This window comes from Papio anubis, chromosome 9 (genome assembly GCF_008728515.1).
Source record: "Papio anubis isolate 15944 chromosome 9, Panubis1.0, whole genome shotgun sequence".
NCBI classification, from domain to species: Eukaryota; Metazoa; Chordata; class Mammalia; order Primates; family Cercopithecidae; genus Papio; species Papio anubis.
This window is the reverse complement of record NC_044984.1, coordinates 66,263,080-66,281,744: the sequence shown is the minus strand read 5'-3', so window position 1 is coordinate 66,281,744 and position 18,665 is coordinate 66,263,080. Positions and strand designations below refer to the sequence as shown.

Below are 18,665 nucleotides of genomic sequence, written 5' to 3'. Positions count from 1 at the left end.
TAGCAATCTTAATAGCACATAGTATTTGCTAACTAGACTCTGTGGACTGATGAAGACTTTTTCTAGAACTATACTATACTATCACTTCCATATAAAAAATATGCTAGATAGAAATGCAGTTTAGTAAAAATTGTTTTAACAAGTAGTTTTGTAATAAAACTTAACAGAAGTTCAACTTACTAAATGTATTAAGATTAAAAAAAAAAAAATCTGAAGTGGGTATCACATTACGCAGTAGCAAAACTCCCAAAAAGTCACTGTCCAGGAAGAACAAGGAGGACATCAAGATGTTCCAAGCAATTTCCTGAATAGCAGGAAATGAAAGGCTGGAGATGCTGGGTTTTTGATCAGTTTATGTTCTTTTTCTGAATAGGCTTACTCATTATTAACTGATGAAAGATAATACACATAATATTAAAAACTAAAATCTCCAACGGTTCTACTGTTGTGATTGTCAGTTAATGCTCAACCAGGAAAAAAGTTCATTTTGTTCCCTAACTTTCTTGGGGGAAAAAAGTCTATCTCTAGGACCATTTTAGAACTGCACAACTTTTGGCCGGGCACGGTGGCTCAAGCCTGTAATCCCAGCACTTTGGGAGGCCGAGACGGGTGGATCACGAGGTCAGGAGATCGAGACCATCCTGGCTAACACGGTGAAACCCCGTCTCTACTAAAAAATACAAAAAACTAGCCGGGCGAGGTAGCGGGCGCCTGTAGTCCCAGCTACTCGGGAGGCTAAGGCAGGAGAATGGCGTGAAATGGGGAGGCGGAGCTTGCAGTGAGCTGAGATCCGGCCACTGCACTCCAGCCTGGGCGGCAGAGCGAGACTCCGTCTCAAAAAAAAAAAAAAGAACTGCACAATTTTTTTCTTTACACTATTAGCATCACTTGCAGTAAGTTGCTTTACAGAGTCAAATAACTATATCCTTCAAGGCAACACTGTGCCCATTTCCATGCTAATGAAATTTTTTTTTGTTTTAAAAGGGATGTTTTTCATTTCCATAACTTATTCAGATGATCATTTTAATCACATAAAAATGAGATGAACTGAGGTCCATCTTGGATGTTTTTTCTTCTATTAAAGAATTAGCCGGGCACAGTGGCTCACACCTGTAATCTCAGCACTTTGGGAGGCTGAGACAAGTGGATCACTTGAGGTCAGGAGTTCGAGACCAGGCTGGCCAACATGGCGAAACCCCGTCTCTACTCAAAATACAGAAATAAGTTGGGCGCGATGGCACAAGCCTGTAGTCCCAGCTCCTCGGGAGGCTGAGGCACGAGAATCGCTTGAACCCAGAAGGTGGAGGCTGCAGAGAGCCGGGATTGTGCCACTGCACTCCAGCCTGGGCAACAGAGCAAGACTGTCTCAAAAAAAAAAAAAAAAAAATAGCAGACTATTTCTAAGTATAATTTAACTAAAAACACTACTTCAACTTCAAATTTATTTTAATGATATATACAGGAGTTAACAACTTACAATTAAACCAAAGTAAGTTATGTTAATTCCACATAACTTAAAATCATGCAGTACTGCATGGTAAAAACAACAGCTTTGTGCACATACAAAAATTATTATTTTGAGACTCATGAGAGCATCTAGAAAGTTTTCAAATAAGCTTTTTGCAAAGAGTACTTTATAAAAATTTAAATATCTGATTAATCAGTTAATGCATTATTAGGAAAGATAATAAACATTATTAGTAAAGTGAGGTTACAAGCAATTAATTTTAAAATTATACCAGGTACAGGGTTGAACATAATCTCATGAAATAAATGTTTAAGAAAATAGTTTTGAAAAAGATCTCATATTGAAGCCATGTTAAATTTTGATAAACCAGGTTATATAAATCAAGTTTATTCAGTTAATGAAAATATGCCTAACCTTTCTTATACTCATAAATAAGTACTTATATATAATCTTTATATACAAGTGAAGAAAAGTTCAATGTAAAAAATACACTGCCAATCCACTTATTATGGTTGAAATAATTATTTATCTACACATTAGACTGCATTGATGAAAATGTCCAATTTAAATCACATTCGACCAGCATAAATATTTAAGCTGAGTATTGTTGTAAACAATAGAGAAAAAAATCCTTTTATTTTTATTTTTTATTTCATTACTGAGTAACAATCTACGTCTCAGCTTAGAATGCTATAGAAAGCCTCCACATTTAATTTAATCAAATCCCAAACCCAATAAACTTAGAGTAAACAAAGCGAATGTTTTTCAAAGTGCATAATTTCCAACTCATCCACTTGCGATATTTATCCAATTCCAGTTCATCAGCAAGAAAATAAAATGTACTTGGCTATAAAAATACTCAGGAATGTTATCGAAAAGGAAAGGCTATTTGGTAGAAGTAACTACAAAAATAATTAGTTTAAATCTTTGTAAAGCTTTAATGTAAGAACATCAGTACACTTTCTTTACATAAACCTTAAAGCATGATCAATACCAAGATTTTAAATTTTCAACTTTCAAGTACTTGAAAAAGAGTTGCAACAAAGTGTCTCTTCCCAAAAAAGCAAGAATAGTGATCATGCAGGTGTTAATCTGCAGACATCTGAGGACACTGGTATCTGTGTTGGACTGTCATCTCTGGCTCCACTGGCAGAGAGTGTAGGCAAGGCATTACTTTGAAACGCAGATGTAGGACGAGGAGTCATGACAACATTTTCGTCTTCACCAATGTCTGAATCTGGTGTTGTAACTTCACTATCTTGAAGCCCAAGAATCTCACAGACCGCTTGTGGCAATTCCTGGATATGAAAAATCAAACTCAAAACCATATTTCACTACAGAGGAAAAATAACCAAAAAGTAACACTTCTGTTTAAGACTACATTGATTCCAGAATCTGAGCATTTGTCCTAACAATGTGAATGTCATGTACCCTTCTCACAACTTTTTTCTCAGCTCCAAATGAAATGCTAACCACCTTTCTTTCCCTAAGTGGTTCTTGGGTATCTTCCAAATTAGTCACTCTCCATCCCACCTCCACATTCCCACAAACATAGCATGTCCTAATATTTGGCATTTATCTCTTTCTACTTTTTGTAATAATATCTTACTTTAGACCATCTGTCTCTTTCAGTAAACAAAGTTCTTCAAAGGCAAGAAGTATCTCATTGACATGCTTTGGAAGAGAACAGGTATCAAATAAATGTTTGTAGAACTGAACCAAGTAACAGTTTGGATCCATGAACAAATGATACAAGGACTAAGCAAGAATTTTCATAAAAATGCAAAGTCATAATGTGTGCAGCAAACCAACGTGGCACATGTATACCTATGTAACAAACCTGCATGTTGTACACATGTACCCTAGAACTTAAAGTATTTAAAAAAAAAAAAAAAAAATGCAAAGTCATCGTCGGGCGTGATGGCTCACGCCTGTAATCCCAGCACTTTGTGAGGTCGAGGTGGGTGGATCACCTGAAGTCAGGAATTCGGGACCAACCTGGCCAACATGGTGAAACCTCGTCTCTACTAAAAATACAAAAATTAGCCAGGCATGGTAGTGGGCGCCTGTAATTCTAGCTACTCAGGAAGCTGAGGCAGGAGAATTGATTGAACTCAGGAGGAGAAGGCTGCAGTGAGCCGAGGTCACGCCACTGCATTCCAGCCTGGGCAACAGAATGAGACTCCGTCTCAAAAAAAAAAAAAAAAAAAAAAACAAAGTCATGAGGTGGGCATGTACCGGTAATCCTAGCTACTCAGGAAACTAAGGCAGGAGGATCACTTGAGCCCAGGAGTTCAAGGCCAGCTTGGGTAACTTAGCAAGGCCCTTTCTCTTAATAAAAAAAGAAAAAGCCAAAACACACCAAAAGTACACTGCTTTGGTTCAAATTCAGATAATATATCAAATTTGCCTTGTTTTTAAATAATTAATAACTTGACTAATATAAGTGAGTGACACAGGCTAAATAATACTGATTTAATTATTTTTGATTAGCATTCATTTTTATTTAGAGATTCTGCATATTTAATATGAGAACCTATTCTGTATTCACGAGCTCAACTGGGTAATATATCATTGCTGAAATTTTACAGCCTCTTAAATTGTTATAGAAATATTTTCATTACTTTTATCATTTTGCCTTATTATTAGCTGTTTCCTATCTGCCATAATTAGTCAACTGTTTTCAATTAAGTGCTGTAAATCTAGAACAGCAAACAATAAGCCAGTCAATACTTTGTCTGCCCTCAACTTACTAAAATTGCTATTTTATTTCCAAGAAGAAAAATCTTTCTTGATCTCAACCCACCAAAAACAAACAAATCTTGCAATTACTTGAAACACTGTATACCTTGCATTTTACCATCTGTAGAGAAATTGCTTCTGCCTTGCATAGTATATCTTCCACATCAATTTTCATGGACAATTCATTGATATGCTAAAAAGTATCAACAAAATAAAATGATAATCAAAAGTGAATACACTACAAACAACTGATTACCAGTTATATTTCACTGCAGACAAAATCCTTAAAACAAAAACATTCATATACTACAAATACATAGGAAATTCCATGTATCTTTCTTTAGGTTATTCCAAGTTTTAAAGCTAAAGACTAGCTAATAGTCTTATATAAGGAACATTAAATCCAGCAGCTCTCCCAAGTCTGACATCTCAAAGTTTTAATCAAAAGACAATTAATTTTTGAAAAACTAAACTACATAAAAGAGCATTTGTTGAATTTCCTTTTCTTCCTAATTAGCCAGGTAAAAATAACTGGCCAATGTGTATTGGAACTGTCATTCTCAGATAGTCATTCCTAGCATTGTTACTGACACAATTTAAGTTATTCAAGAGATTTAATAATGTTCCAAGGAAATGTTCTGTATATCAGGACCACCAAATAGAAGAACCAGAACACTAAAATCTGAATTAAAGAAATAACTACCTTAAGTATTTCATTGAAGCCATAATGCTTTTCCATTATTTGCTGCTTTTCTGATTCCAGAATGGCACAACAGAGAAGAAGATGGAAATTTTTACATGGTAGTTCGGTCCACATTACCTATAGAAGGCAGAAGAACTATTTTGCAAACTGTATCAATTCTAAAACATTTTCCTCACAGATAGAATTCTGAACACTGAATGACTTCTATGCAAAGTAGATGTTGCCTGTTTAGGGTAGCCCAAGGTTTTTCTAGCTAGGAAATGAGGGGAACGAGAGTCTTACCTTCACCTACAAAGTAACTATCATCAAGTTTAATATTATATGAATATGATATACTCTAAATGCGGTTAAGATAACTATATTAAGTAAATTACTGAGCTTAACCAGTATGATAAATGTTATTAATGCAGGACCTACAGCCACAAGGTTAACGTGTAAGGGTTAGATGTATTTTCAATATTTTTCCAAAGTATCAGTTTCTCACTGTGATCTGAAAAAAAGACTAAAGCTAAGTCCTGGAAATAAAAAAGGTTCAGTTACATAGTACATGGAATCAGAAACACCCAAAGGTAGCTCTCCATTCTAAATACGTAAAACCCTTGTATCACATTTTATCCCTGATTGTGACAATAACTGAATTAACTGCCCCAAATTTATAACCAAACATATAAAATGCTTCATCAATAGCTCAGCTGTTCCTAAATACAGATAATATCCTTGAATTTAGGGTCTTAATTTCCCCCTGCTTCATGTACCTAATAACATCTTTTCTGGAAACATAAAAACATCCACACAAACCATACCATTAGAGCATACCTGAAATGTGTTTACTTCTTTCAAAAGGAGTAAATCCAGTTGAATAATTTTCAAACTAAACCCAATTGTTGAAAGTTTAATTATAATGCAATTAACTTCAAAGTTTCATTAAAAGTTTGAATTTATTTAGTAAACACAGATTGAGGAGTTATTCTAGCTATGTGGTAATAATATTCTTAATTCATCCTTTAAAACCCATTTATGCCTGAAGTTGCAATTTTTTCAATTTTTCAATCAGAACTTGGTGATGATCTTGAGCAGCAGGATATAAACAACTCCCATATGCTTAGCGTTCCAATAATGGAACACTAGACATAAATGAATTAACCCATTTTTAACTCCCAAATTAAGATACTAATTTAACAAAACTGATAAACATTTAAGTATGATTCCAGATACAGAGCATGTGGGTTTTACTCCTAATTTCAGAACAGAGGAAGTGAGCACAAAGCAATCCACTTTTAACTTGTAACCAGCACAATGCCTTGTCTAATGGTAGTACAGCCATCAATAGTATAGGAATCCATTTCCAGCTATAAAAACCTCAGAGACCACTAGAGTTCCACTGTATAAAGTTGTATTTACTATCAAAATGGATTATCTCCCAATTCTTTCCTTGGAAGAATTTCTGTTATCCTAAGGTATGACCAATCATTATACCAGCATTCTATTAAAAAGCACACCAGGCTGGACACAGTGGCATACACCTGTAGTCCCAGCTACTTATAAGGCTGAAGGCAAGAGGATTATTTGAGTCCAGGAATTCAAGATCAGTCATAGCAAGACCCCTTCTCTTAAAAAAAAAAAAAAAAAAAAAAAAGCACACTGATTTATTATTAACAAATACTTAAGAAAATGTGAAATGATTTGGTTTTTCATTAAAGGTTGCCCTGGAAAAATAAACAATAGTGATTACACATGGGGGGATGGTATAAGGGAAACATGGGATGTAAAATTACCTATTGGGTACTATGCTCACTACCTGGGTGATGGAATCATTCACACACTAAACCTCAGCAACATGCAATTTACCTATGTAACAAATCTGCACATCTACTCCCTGAACCTAAAAGTTGAAAAAATAAAGAGTTGCCTTGGGTAAAAAATGGAATAAAAGGAGTACACCAAAAACATAAGAAAATCCTCTATAACAGATGTGGCAAAGCCTCACATAAAGTCAAGTGTCTCAAAGGAAGAACAAAGGCAGCAAATAAATGGTCTAGAGAACTTGTTCTGGGATACCTCTTGGCCCCAAATCTCACAGAGACTGTAATTTGAAGAATGAAGTTCCAAATGACCAAATATTCAGTATGAGACTAATTTTTAAGAAGAGGCTACCAGTTCATCAGAATTCTGGAACATACTTGCCTTAGATATTTCAGTAAGGCTATCATAATCCATTTATACTCTACAGAATAAATTGTTTCTTTTCATAATAAATATCACATTTGCATAATAATTTAAGGACTTACCTCCCATAATCGAAGAATATCTAGAAAACTAAATTCCCTTTTGAATCTGATTAAAAGCCATCTGAAGCAAAAATAAAGGTATCCGGAGTCCTGAGATTCTATGCAGAAGAAAAAAACACATACACATATACGACTTATTCTCATGCTAATTACGTCAGAATACAGTTACTTTTCTCTAATTTTCCTATGCATCTTAGGCAATTCAAGCCCTATACATTTGTCTTCTACGTTAAGGAATCATTTCAAACTTGAAGGCTGACTTGTTTTTAAAAACTAACAAATAATACATTTTATGAATCAAGTTTAAGGCAGAATTATACAATGAGAGTTTGGTCCCACACTTTTATGGACCGAAGAAAGTGCAGTAGACTATATATGTCTTTAAGTTCTTTTTTATTGAGACACGGTCTTGCTATGTCATCCAGGTTGGAGTGCATGGAGTGATCACAGTTCACTGTAGCCTCAATCTCCTGGGCTCAGGTAATTCTCTCACCTCAGCCTCCTGAGTGGCTGGGACTACAGGCATGCATCACCACAGCCGGCATTTTTTTTTTTTTCCTTATAGAGATGGGGTCTCACTGTGCTAGTCAGGCTAGTCTCAAACTCCTGGGTGCAAGTAATCCTCCCTCCGTGGCTTCCAAAGTGCTGGGATTATAGGCATGAGCCACTGCACCTGGCTTCTTTAAAGAGTTCTTTACATTTTTTTCTATGCATTACTCTACAATTTGCTGGGTATAGTTCTGATTCACTAAACTTACCTAAGTAACTGCAAAATCCACTGTCTAACAATCGAAGTAAGGTACTCAGCTGAATTAGCTGGGTCTTCATGCCTTGCATTTGTTCTTCAAAATTCTGATGCTTTAAAAGGAAGTAGTTTTATTATACAAGTAATATTTCATAAATATTTTATAGTACATAATGACTGATAACTAAAACATGATGTCCAAGGACAAATGTTGAACTTATACCACACTGGTTATCTTAAAAAATGTGTAACTAACCAAAAAACTAATGCAACACTAAAAGGGAAAGTAAAGAGAAAGAATCCTTGCTCTCAAAACTAAGGATTATTTTTTCCTCTATTCATTTGACTTAGATAAAGAAAAATGTAGACACAGCAACTGCTGACTGACTATTTATTTCTTACACAGCATAAAAGACTTGGTGAAAGAAACACATAAATTCTTTCCACTGTTAAATATTCCTTCAAATTACATGTAATAAAATTAATTTTAGGGTTAATATGTATTTCATTTTAAAGAATTACTTCTTAGGTTTGCTGACACTGGAGAATCCGTAAAGTCAAAACCAACAATATTAAAATATTATCTGGATTTTGTACTTAAATTCTTTCACAAGTGCAAAGGCTGTATGATGCATGATACAGACTGAACACAGAAGCAAATGTGAAAATTCAGCTGTCTTCTATTAAACCAGACATTTTTAAAAATGAAAAATTTAAAACAATCTCTGTGTCAGTAAATTTTTCATTAGGAAAAGTTACTTTTCATTAAAAAATGTAATCTATGTTAAGGTAGAATGTGTTGTTAATGAATTAATAAATGAATACAAGTTTCTCAGTATTAATTTTTCACATAAACATCAACAGATAGAATCCACATAAACAAAAACTCTTTCAGTTCTTCAATAATATGGGAGAGTGTGAAGGGGCCCTGAGGTCACAAAGTTTGAGAACTGCTGGGGTTCATACGCTTTAAGCAATCTTCACAGTTGAGTAGACTCCCCACCAACACCTGAGTCAAGGGGCCAGAAGGCACCAAAACAGACGCTCTGAAAGGCTTCTTAAATGATTTGGATCTCTTTAACTCAATCCCAATCCCAATCCCTCTGGGGTAACCTAACCCTAACCTAGTGAAAGCCTTAGAAAAACATTTCCTCCTTCACACTTACTTTTTCACTTTTACAGTGCAATAGTGCTTTAATACAACTATCACATTAGAAACAATTCATTCTTTAGTTTAAAAAAAAATTAAGTCTATTAATTCTCAAAAAGCTGTTTCTCTTTAATAATTTTGAAAACCGTTTATTAACAGACTAACTCAAGGCTTTAGGATATAGTTCCTCCACATTTACCAGAGAGACCTATAGAGAAGGGGCAGAATCAACTCTGATTAACAGGATCATTCTTACTGTGACACAGCCAAAGACTAGAGCTGATTTGGGAAAACTAACATGGCATAGCCATTTGCTACCCACTCTGCTGTAAAAAAGAAGCATATCCACAATGACAGACACCATATTTGAAAAAGTGGTTACTCCTGGAGAAGGGAGAGTGGGATCAACAATGGATATACAAAGGGCTTCAAATGTGTCTGTAAATAAGTGTCTCTGTATGGGGCAGGGGAGGGTGAGATGGAGAGGAGAAAGGAACTAAAACTATATGGCAAAATGGATGATGAATATAACAAAGTTCATCAGATCACTTGTACTTTGTATTTCCATAATAACAGACAAAGTCTATGCTTAGACCTACATTAGATGTAAGTAAACATCAATAAAAGTAAATTTATGGACATTAGGTTCAGCCACCACAAAAGTAGTACAAACTTACATGAAGTAAAGCTATAAAACAAAAACAAAGAATCAAGAAACAGCAGCACAGATTTAGGGACATCAAACAAAGGCAATGCAGTGAAAAAAAAATCATACAGGTTATTTTGATTGCCACATATTGCCCTCTCATTATTGAAACATTATGAAAGAAAAGATGTTAGCAGACAATATACTAAGAAGATAACTTTTCAGAATAAAGACTAGAAAAATCCACAGAACATCCTTAATGGAAAAGGCAAACACGAGAGCATTTACTGTGAAAATGATAGAACAAAGAAACTGAACCTTCATACACAAAAAATGACAGACTATAAAGTGTTTATTACACATGTTCAGAAGGCAGTCTTTACATGAGATCTATATACACACGTGTATGCATGTATGTATGTGGCATTATATGTCAATATATATTTACATGCCAATATTGGCTTAGTTTTATTGAAAACTTATTGCACAATCCTAATTACAGTATGTTCATCTTAGCTTTATTTTTATATTTTTTAGAATATCTACTATAGCAATTTAAACTAATCACTGGGGAAAGATTCACGTGTTTGTTCTACAAAAATCTGTTGAACAACCTCATGTCAGGCATTAGGAAAATTCTGGTATGCTACCAGTGAAACAAAGATATAATCCCTTTTATCAAGGAACATACTAACTCTGGTGAAAAGAGAATAAACAACAAAAACACAAGGAAGGCACACAACAGTTTTTATGTAATTGGTATCAGCTATATAGACCTTTATAATAAATGCCTCAGGTTTCTAGAGCACTTGGGAATAAATGGAACTAAGAAGGTAGACAAATCAATCAATCAAAAAAGGAAGGACGACAAACAATGACATTACCAAATTACTGCACTGATAATCCTTCCAAATAATCAAAAAATAATAATTTATGGCAAAAAACCAATTTGAATATTTATGAATTTAACAGTAAAAGAACATTTTAAAACTATCAAATCTTACCAAGTATACATTTAGAAAAAAACTGAAAGAAGTGAGAACAAGTTGAATCTATGGACAAGAGACTTGAGGAAATGGGCACAAGCAGGGAAAATCTGAAGGAGAAAGAAAAATAGGCAAGCAAAAGGGAAGAATACAAGTAAAGAAAAAAAGAGAAGGGTACCACTTCCAAATTTCACATTTGTATCCCAAAAACTCTGAGTTAAACCCTGTATTACAGGAAAATATTTCAGATGGTTAGATTCAAAATGTTTATCCCCTTGCAAGCAAGCCATTATCAATGTCCAACATAAAGGCCCAGCATCCAGTATGTTAGTCTTATTTTGAAGAAACACAGCAACCTATGTAGTCAGGTCTTTGAACTTCATATGCCTTTATTTAGTCTCACCCCTTCTGCTTTTTTTTTTTTCCTAATAGATTGCTTGAGAGACTTTTCTATTTTATTTCCCTGTCAATATTCTCTGCACTATTATCCTAGAACTCTGTCTCAAAGATTTAACAATGATAATAGATAAAATGTTCTTTGTACTAACATGTATATATAGACAGTTCAACTCTAATAATCATATACTTCTGGGAAAATAACAATGAATTCCTAAGAAAGTGTCAGAGTTACAAATAGTTCAAACATATCTGGAGAAAAATCAGTTGCTATAATGATAAAATTCAAAGTCCTCACAAAAGGTAAGGATATTACTTGGCATGACTAAGATTTATCTCTGAAACAGATAATATTAAAGTTCAACTATTCCACAAAATTGAATTCATCTATTTTATCAATATTCTATAATGACGCATGGCTCTTTAGTAGAACATAAGCATTTACTGATATTAAATCCTGATTATTCCTATACTACAGACACAAACTATTTCCTGTATTAAAAACACCACCAGTATTTCTAAGACCTTGAAAGGCTACTAAAAAGAAAAAGTAACAAAAGGCATGAGGTAATTATTTTAAGTTCCATCATAGTTGGCTAAACATAAAAATCAACCTTACACTATAAAATTATACAACTAAAATTTTCAAAATCAGTTTAATGGAAGGAATCCCTGTTCTTACCATTTGGTCCATGTAAGAGGCAAAGCACCAAAAGGCATCTACTTCATTTTCCATCACATATAAAAGAGGGGAAAGTAAGTCACTCATTCCCTGAACATATCCTAAAAAGAAAAGAAAAAAGAGTCTCTAAAAACCCAAGTTTTATGTATCCTTCTGAAAGCTGTGCATATCACCACCACTTCGCTTAAAATTGTATCTTTCTCATTTGCATTCAGAAATTGGTAGACATTGATATTCACCAAGAAAAGAACATAAATGAGGAGGAGGAACTCTAGTCATGAGTAAGAAAGATGAGTTGTTTTAGATTGAGATGTCAAGCAATATATAGCTTCTAGTATGTGTCTCAGTGCAGATACACTATCAAGAGTGGGTAATATTTTAAAAATAATGTGCAAGAGCATCATGAGACAGAAGAGGAGTGAAGAGATAATCAAGAGGAACGTCAAATGTAAGAGTATACACTCAAAGACAGGTTTAAGAAAGACCAGTCAGAGAAGCAAAGAAAAAAATGAAGGGAGAAGAATGTTGCAAAAATCAAGCAGAAAGTTCCAAGCCCAGAGTGGTTAGCAATGCCAAACTATGATGAGCAAGCCACATAAAATAAGAACTTTGGGTTCAACTGCTTTAACAATCAGACCTTTAGATTCACACAACAGGAGTTACAAAATTAAGAGCCTCTTTTAAATAGTCATATCTATGTCCTTCTTTCTTTGTTACTCTCTACACCCAACCAATGTCAGCAACTGGGCTTAATCCAATCAATATTTTGTACCTGAAGTGACCACTTACCTACATATCTCTTGATGTTATTATAATTTCTCAACAGTGACAGTAATAGAGCCCTCGATTAAAAGAAAAACTAGGAAATTAAGGAGTCAGATCCCTCGCTTAAAAATAAGAAAAAGTGTTAGTTTTACTTTTTCACCTGAACATGTCAAACTTCTTGTTTTTTCACTTCCTCTTGTAAAACCCTCAATTATCCTTGTTTTACAATTTTCAAGAGTTGAAAAATTTTCAGACTTAAGAGGTTCTTGAACCAATGAAGGGACATGAACTTATACTAAGCCTTTTTACTTAAACATTATCATTCAACTTTGGTAACTTCTGTGTATTTATTAAAATCACGTAGAAATGTCTTTATTGGTAGCTTGGGAAGTCTGGAAAATAGTCTTTCATTTGCAGATCAATAGCTTACATTTATATTCAACAAAATCTATCTGCACTGAAGCCATGTAAAAGTAAATATTTAATAAAAGAGGGAGGGAATAGTTCTGCTATCATATAAATGATACATAACTATACATTACTCTGTTTTGGAAGAAAACTTTAAAAAATGATCTCAGAAGGCAGGTAAACTAAATCTCTTGAGAAAACTCAGATCAAACATACAACAGACAGAGGCACTCAGACCACCTCAGAATCTCCTTGCAAATGAAGTTTCAGCTCAATTTGCTGTGAGCCTCTGTCCAATCATCTACCGCCACATCTTTCCACAGTCCTATTAGCCTCACTCTGTCTACACTGTACCCTATGGGAAAATACAGCTCTACTCACTTTAGGATAAAAGGGCACCTGGGTTCTCATGGAGGGCATCCAATTATTACAGTACCAGACAATGAAGTTACCAAGACATTTAGAGAAAAAAACTAGACAAAAGTGACATACGACAAGACATCTACATGTAATCATTTCTACGAATTTATACAGATGGTTTCTAAAATAATGTACACTTTTTAAAAAAGAACAAGATAGATGGAAGACTAAATTGTTATCATCAGAACTTTCCTACCTGACATAGTGAAATCAATGACAAATAATAAAGGTTAAACCAATTAAAGTATGAAGGAAATCTAATCTGAATTCAACAAAGTGCAAGAGTACTGAGTCTGACTGTGTACGATCTACATCAGAAATATTTCAAAGTGTGCTATTCAAAAGATTTACAAAGCACCTTTCCTCTCTTAAAAAAGTGCTTTATTATTAAGTTATAATGAATAAAAATTCCTTAGAAGCCAATTTAATCCTTTAAGTCTTCAGTTTCCATATGGAATCACTACCATATTTCTTCTGTTAAGTCTTAGCTGAAGCAAGTTGTCAAATTAATCTTCATGTTCTGGTTGCCTTTAATCTATTTTATTTTATACATGATGTTCTTTGGGGTATCTCATGGGTTATGGGGGGTGGAATTAATGTACAAATTCCTTTTAATTAAAGAAAGATTAAAGATGTTTAAATTGGCATTTAGTGATACTCAGATTCCTCACTACTGCTGAATGATGCACATCTTAATCAGCACCAGTACAATTTCTAAAGTACTTGCCTAAAATCACTTCCATAGCAAATTTGTTTCACTGCAGGAAGGGGGTGGGAGGGAGGTGAGAAATGAACATCTTATCATCCTAGTGTACACTTGCTTACACCAAAAAGGAAAATTTAAACTACATATAGTTCAATTTTCCAGGTTACTGAAGCTTATCCTTTAGAGTATCAAATTAAAGAACAAAAATCTTGAGGATCAGAAATCATTCTTAAAAAACATTACACTCTAACCTTTCATTGATTATTCAGTACCATCATTACATATCCAGTAATGATACCACCCACAGAAACTTTCTGTAGTATCTGCACTCACTAACTCAAAGTCACACTTCCTTAAGTTCTTTTGTCTACTTTTGGTAATTTTTGTCTCATTCCTCCCTACTGAGACTGTGTTCGATGCAAATACACCTATACCTCACCTATGGGTTAAGAAGCCAAACTCCATATAAGAAATCACCTACAAGACAGAGTAAATTTACATTCCAGGTTGCTCTGCTATGAGTAAAGAGTAAGAAATGTTGTCTATTGCTTTTATAAAAAGTATCTTGGCTTCACATAAGTTATCTTGGCTTCCTGCAGTTATCTGCAGGAAGCTTGACTATGTTTCAGGTAACTGAAATGTCTATATAGAAAGAATGCGACATGAGTATAAACAAATCGAGAGGGTAAGTTATCCAGTTAGCTGGTTTGGGACAATGCCCTGAGAAAATTAAGCATTCAGGAACTCCTGCTACAGAATACGTATGAATTCGTATCTCAAAATTACCATCTGAGAGAATGGAGCAATAACTTCTGTTCCGAAGGAGAATGGTCCTATTCCCTACAGTGGTAACTGAAACTAAAATAAACGGCAAGGGGTTGAAGTGCTGAAGGTGTAGAGGTAAGAATCCCAGCCTGCAATAAAGACCTGGGTCTCTACTCCCAGACCAATTATTTACTTGTGTGACCATAAGTCACACTCTAAATCAAAATAACCTTATTCATAAAGTGAGAATTATTTCCCCCCTTTTTCAAAAGGCTGCTATGAGAATGAAAAATCAAATCAAGTATGAAAGCACTCTGTAACCTGAAAAGCACTCTACTAATATTCTTGCAACAATTCAACTTGAAGCTCATTATAGGTGTCATAGACAGGACTGACTACATTTTACATTTTAAAGAAAACTGCAACTTTTGACTTACTGTCACCAAAAAGGCTGATACCTCAAGATCAAAACGGAGAGTATATCTTCCCCTAACTTACATATAGGAAACCAAGAGAAATTTACACAGAAATAACAGTGAAGAAAATGTGCCCGTAATTCAAGGTTCATTTGGTTTTAATGTGCTAAGTATCCAACCACCTTCTCTAAAGGATGTCTCAAACGTTACTAATCTAGAAAACATCTATTTCCACTATCCTTTAGCTAGAAGCCACTCACATAGCAGGTAACTCAAACATTTCTAGTATTTATACTTATTCAAAGGTTGATGGTTAGACAAGCTGTTGGTCCTTTAAATAAACATCTTAAGTTCTCTTGCCCCTTAAAATAATGGTTCCTTAAGTTTTCTACCCCTTAGCGTCCCTTCCCCAGGTAATTTCACACTTCTAATTCCACCATCAGTTCTCTTTTTTTTTTTTTCATGAAACAGAGTCTCACTCTGTCACCCAGGCTGGAGTGCAATGCAGTGCAATCTCGTCTCACTGCAACCTCCACCTCCCAGGTTCAAGCAATTCTCCTGACGCAGCCTCCCGAGTAGCTGGAATTACAGGCGTGTGCCACCCAGCCCAGTTAACTTTTGTATTTTTGGTAGAGACAGGGTTTCACCATGTTGGCCAGGCTGGTCTTGAACTCCTGACCTCAGGTGATCCATCTGCCTTGACCTCCCAAAGTGCTGGGATTACAGGCATGAGCCTCCGCACTCGGCCCCGGCATCAGTTCTTACAACAAATTTCTGGTAAAGAGATTTACCAAAAAAAGAGTAAGTTCTATATGCCCTACAAAATTTTTACACTGCTTATCTAAGATATCCAATCAGTATTTTTCTTTGCAATGGGAAAAGCGTATCAAACAATGGTTTGCAAACTTTCTCAGTTCATGGTTATCATCCTTAGTAACTCGGCAATTTTTCCCAAGGCACTCCTAAGTCTCAAAGAAATAACAACTCCATTTATTAAGCTATTAGGTCAAAACAATTGAGTAAGTATTCATGTCCCATGAGCTTACCACCTACTGAGCACTACAATACTTCTCAAACCTTGAAATTCAACTGGCTATCACCATCCTCATTTATTTTTATCATTTATTTTTACATAGTAGTTACTTATCACAGCAAGGCCAAAAACCCAGCTTTGCAAAGACATAACTTCATCAAAAAGAATGTAATGATTTAATGTTAAAACCTTTAGCTATTTCAGCTAGTAGTTAGAGTGGTGTCCTATAGATGTCTCTGTAATTCCCTTAAAAATTTTAAATATCCCATGGTGCTCCAGTTAGTCTGCTGCAGCAACCCAGGGCTCCTTGGTTAAGAACCATAGCCTTGTAAGTTTCCAGTCCCCTGGAGAACAAATTCTCTTAAAACTAGGCCTATGAAGCTATTAGCCATGTCTAACTGGATTAAAAATGTAAATTCTAAAGTAAATATATTTACATCTTTTAAAATTAGGACTTTAGAGGAGAACTTACCTAAATCAAAATCATACATACAATAGGTCATCAAAATGTCATGAAGCAAAATCAACCCTGGATTATCTTGGCCTTCATAAAACTTGTTTGTTCGATCTGTTCTGTTAACATCTTTTTCTGAAGAGGAAAATCATCACATATTTGAAAAGCTTCCAAAAAACAGACTCTTATAAAGCTCACATCTTACAAGTACAGAGTCATTTTTCTTGCTATTAATTTCACTCACCAAGCTTTATTTAATGAAGAAAAAATTCATCAAATTCTATTTCAAATATGCAATAAAGTAACATTTCAGAATTTTTTCAAGAATCAGTCCTCCTCCTCACAGGCAGATTTTAAAATATTTTTCAATGTTTATCTAAACATAGAAACCTTTCAACTGCATAGTGGAAAACATTTTCAATGAATTAAAAGCAACACTAAGTAATAATCTGCATTACCAACAAAAATGCCAGTCATTAATGCATGTCACAGATACTAGTACTTGAAAACTAATTTTAAAAAGCTACCACCTAATCAAGCATAATCAAAGAGATTTGTTTCATTCACAATTACTGCATTTATTATAAGTATCATCAAATTCTTTGTCATGTCTCAATCATCTTTAGGACAAATTATTTCCTTATTTTCCTATCTACACAATTTAGATTATCATTAAAGTTGGAAATGACTTCATGAGAAACAGATTTGGAAACATCATCATGAGTGTGTCCAAAGTTGTACTGACAATTCAATTCACAAACACTGATGCCTAAGTGCATCATGATGTGAGAGACTTTACAAGGAATTCTCCAAACTTGAATCTCTCAGTAAATTAAGAAGAAGTAACTTAAACAAACTGCTGTAGAATCAATTGTTTAAAAGTGATAACTGTCTCCCCCCAATTAAACTGAGTAATCTGAAAACTTTCTCAAAACTCTTTACAAAGAGATGAGGAAGTCAGGTGTGGTGGCTCACGCCTGTAATCCCAGCACTTTGGGATGCCGAGACAGGTGGATCACCTGAGGTGAGGAGTTCAAGATCAGACTGGCCAATATGGCAAAACCCTGTCTACCAAAAATACAAAAATTAGCCAGGCATGCTGGCGTGCACCTGTAATCTCAGCTACTCAGAAGGCTGCGGCACGAGAATGGCTTGAACCCAGGAGGCGGAGGCTGCAGTGAGCCAAGATCGCACCACTGCACTCCAGCACGGGCCACAGAGTGATACTGTCTCAAAAATAGTAATAATAAAAAAAAGATAAGGAGATACAATAGAGTGGAATCTAACAACAGGATATGATGTGAGCTTAAATTAGATTCTGTAACGGCATTTAAAAAATTATTCAAATATTTTAGCTTTCTGTTAAAATGTACTACATTTGATTTTTAAAAAGCAAGCAAATACCCACAGAATTGTGGATACAGTTCTCAAATAAGCAAAAGTAATACCAAAAAAATTCATGCTATTTATGTAAAATTACAATTTAAAATGTCAAAATGGGCCAGGTACAGTGGCTCATGGCTATAATCCCAGCACTTTGGGAGGCCAAAACAGGAGGACTGCTTAAGCCCAGGAATTCAAGAACAGCCTGGGCAACATGGCAAAACCCTGTCTCTACAAAAAATACAAAAATTACCCAGGCATGGTGACGCTTGCCTGTGGTACCAGCTACTCAGAAGGCTGAGGTGGGAGAATCACCTGAGCCCAGGAAGTTGAGGCTGCAGGAAGCTGAGATGGCACCACTGTACTCCAGCCTGGGCGACACAGCGAGACCCTGCCTCAAAAAAAAAAAAAAAAAAATGAAACTGCTTCTGTCTCATTTCACAGTTGATAAAGTTCATAATTTTTATTAACTCAAGCATAATTTATATTACCACAATGCCAGTACAGAG

General features: G+C 34.9%; 1 protein-coding gene across 6 annotated transcripts in view; it reads right to left on the bottom strand.

The window, feature by feature from the left end:
- Positions 1–1,428: 1,428 nt before the first annotated feature.
- TBC1D15 (TBC1 domain family member 15) overlaps positions 1,429–18,665 on the bottom strand; it is an 82,478-nt gene continuing 65,241 nt past the window's right edge. For 5 of the 6 annotated variants that reach the window (XM_009181208.3, XM_009181210.3, XM_003906781.5 and 2 more), the window contains 7 exons: positions 16,792–16,908; positions 11,807–11,907; positions 7,960–8,059; positions 7,202–7,299; positions 4,914–5,030; positions 4,317–4,403; positions 1,429–2,766 (listed from right to left, as the gene is read on the bottom strand). In XM_009181208.3, the coding sequence (XP_009179472.1) occupies positions 2,545–2,766; positions 4,317–4,403; positions 4,914–5,030; positions 7,202–7,299; positions 7,960–8,059; positions 11,807–11,907; positions 16,792–16,908 (842 nt within the window). In that variant the 3' untranslated portion in view covers positions 1,429–2,544. The remainder of the gene's footprint in view (positions 2,767–4,316; positions 4,404–4,913; positions 5,031–7,201; positions 7,300–7,959; positions 8,060–11,806; positions 11,908–16,791; positions 16,909–18,665) is intronic. The other variant, XM_009181211.3, reaches the window with a different exon arrangement.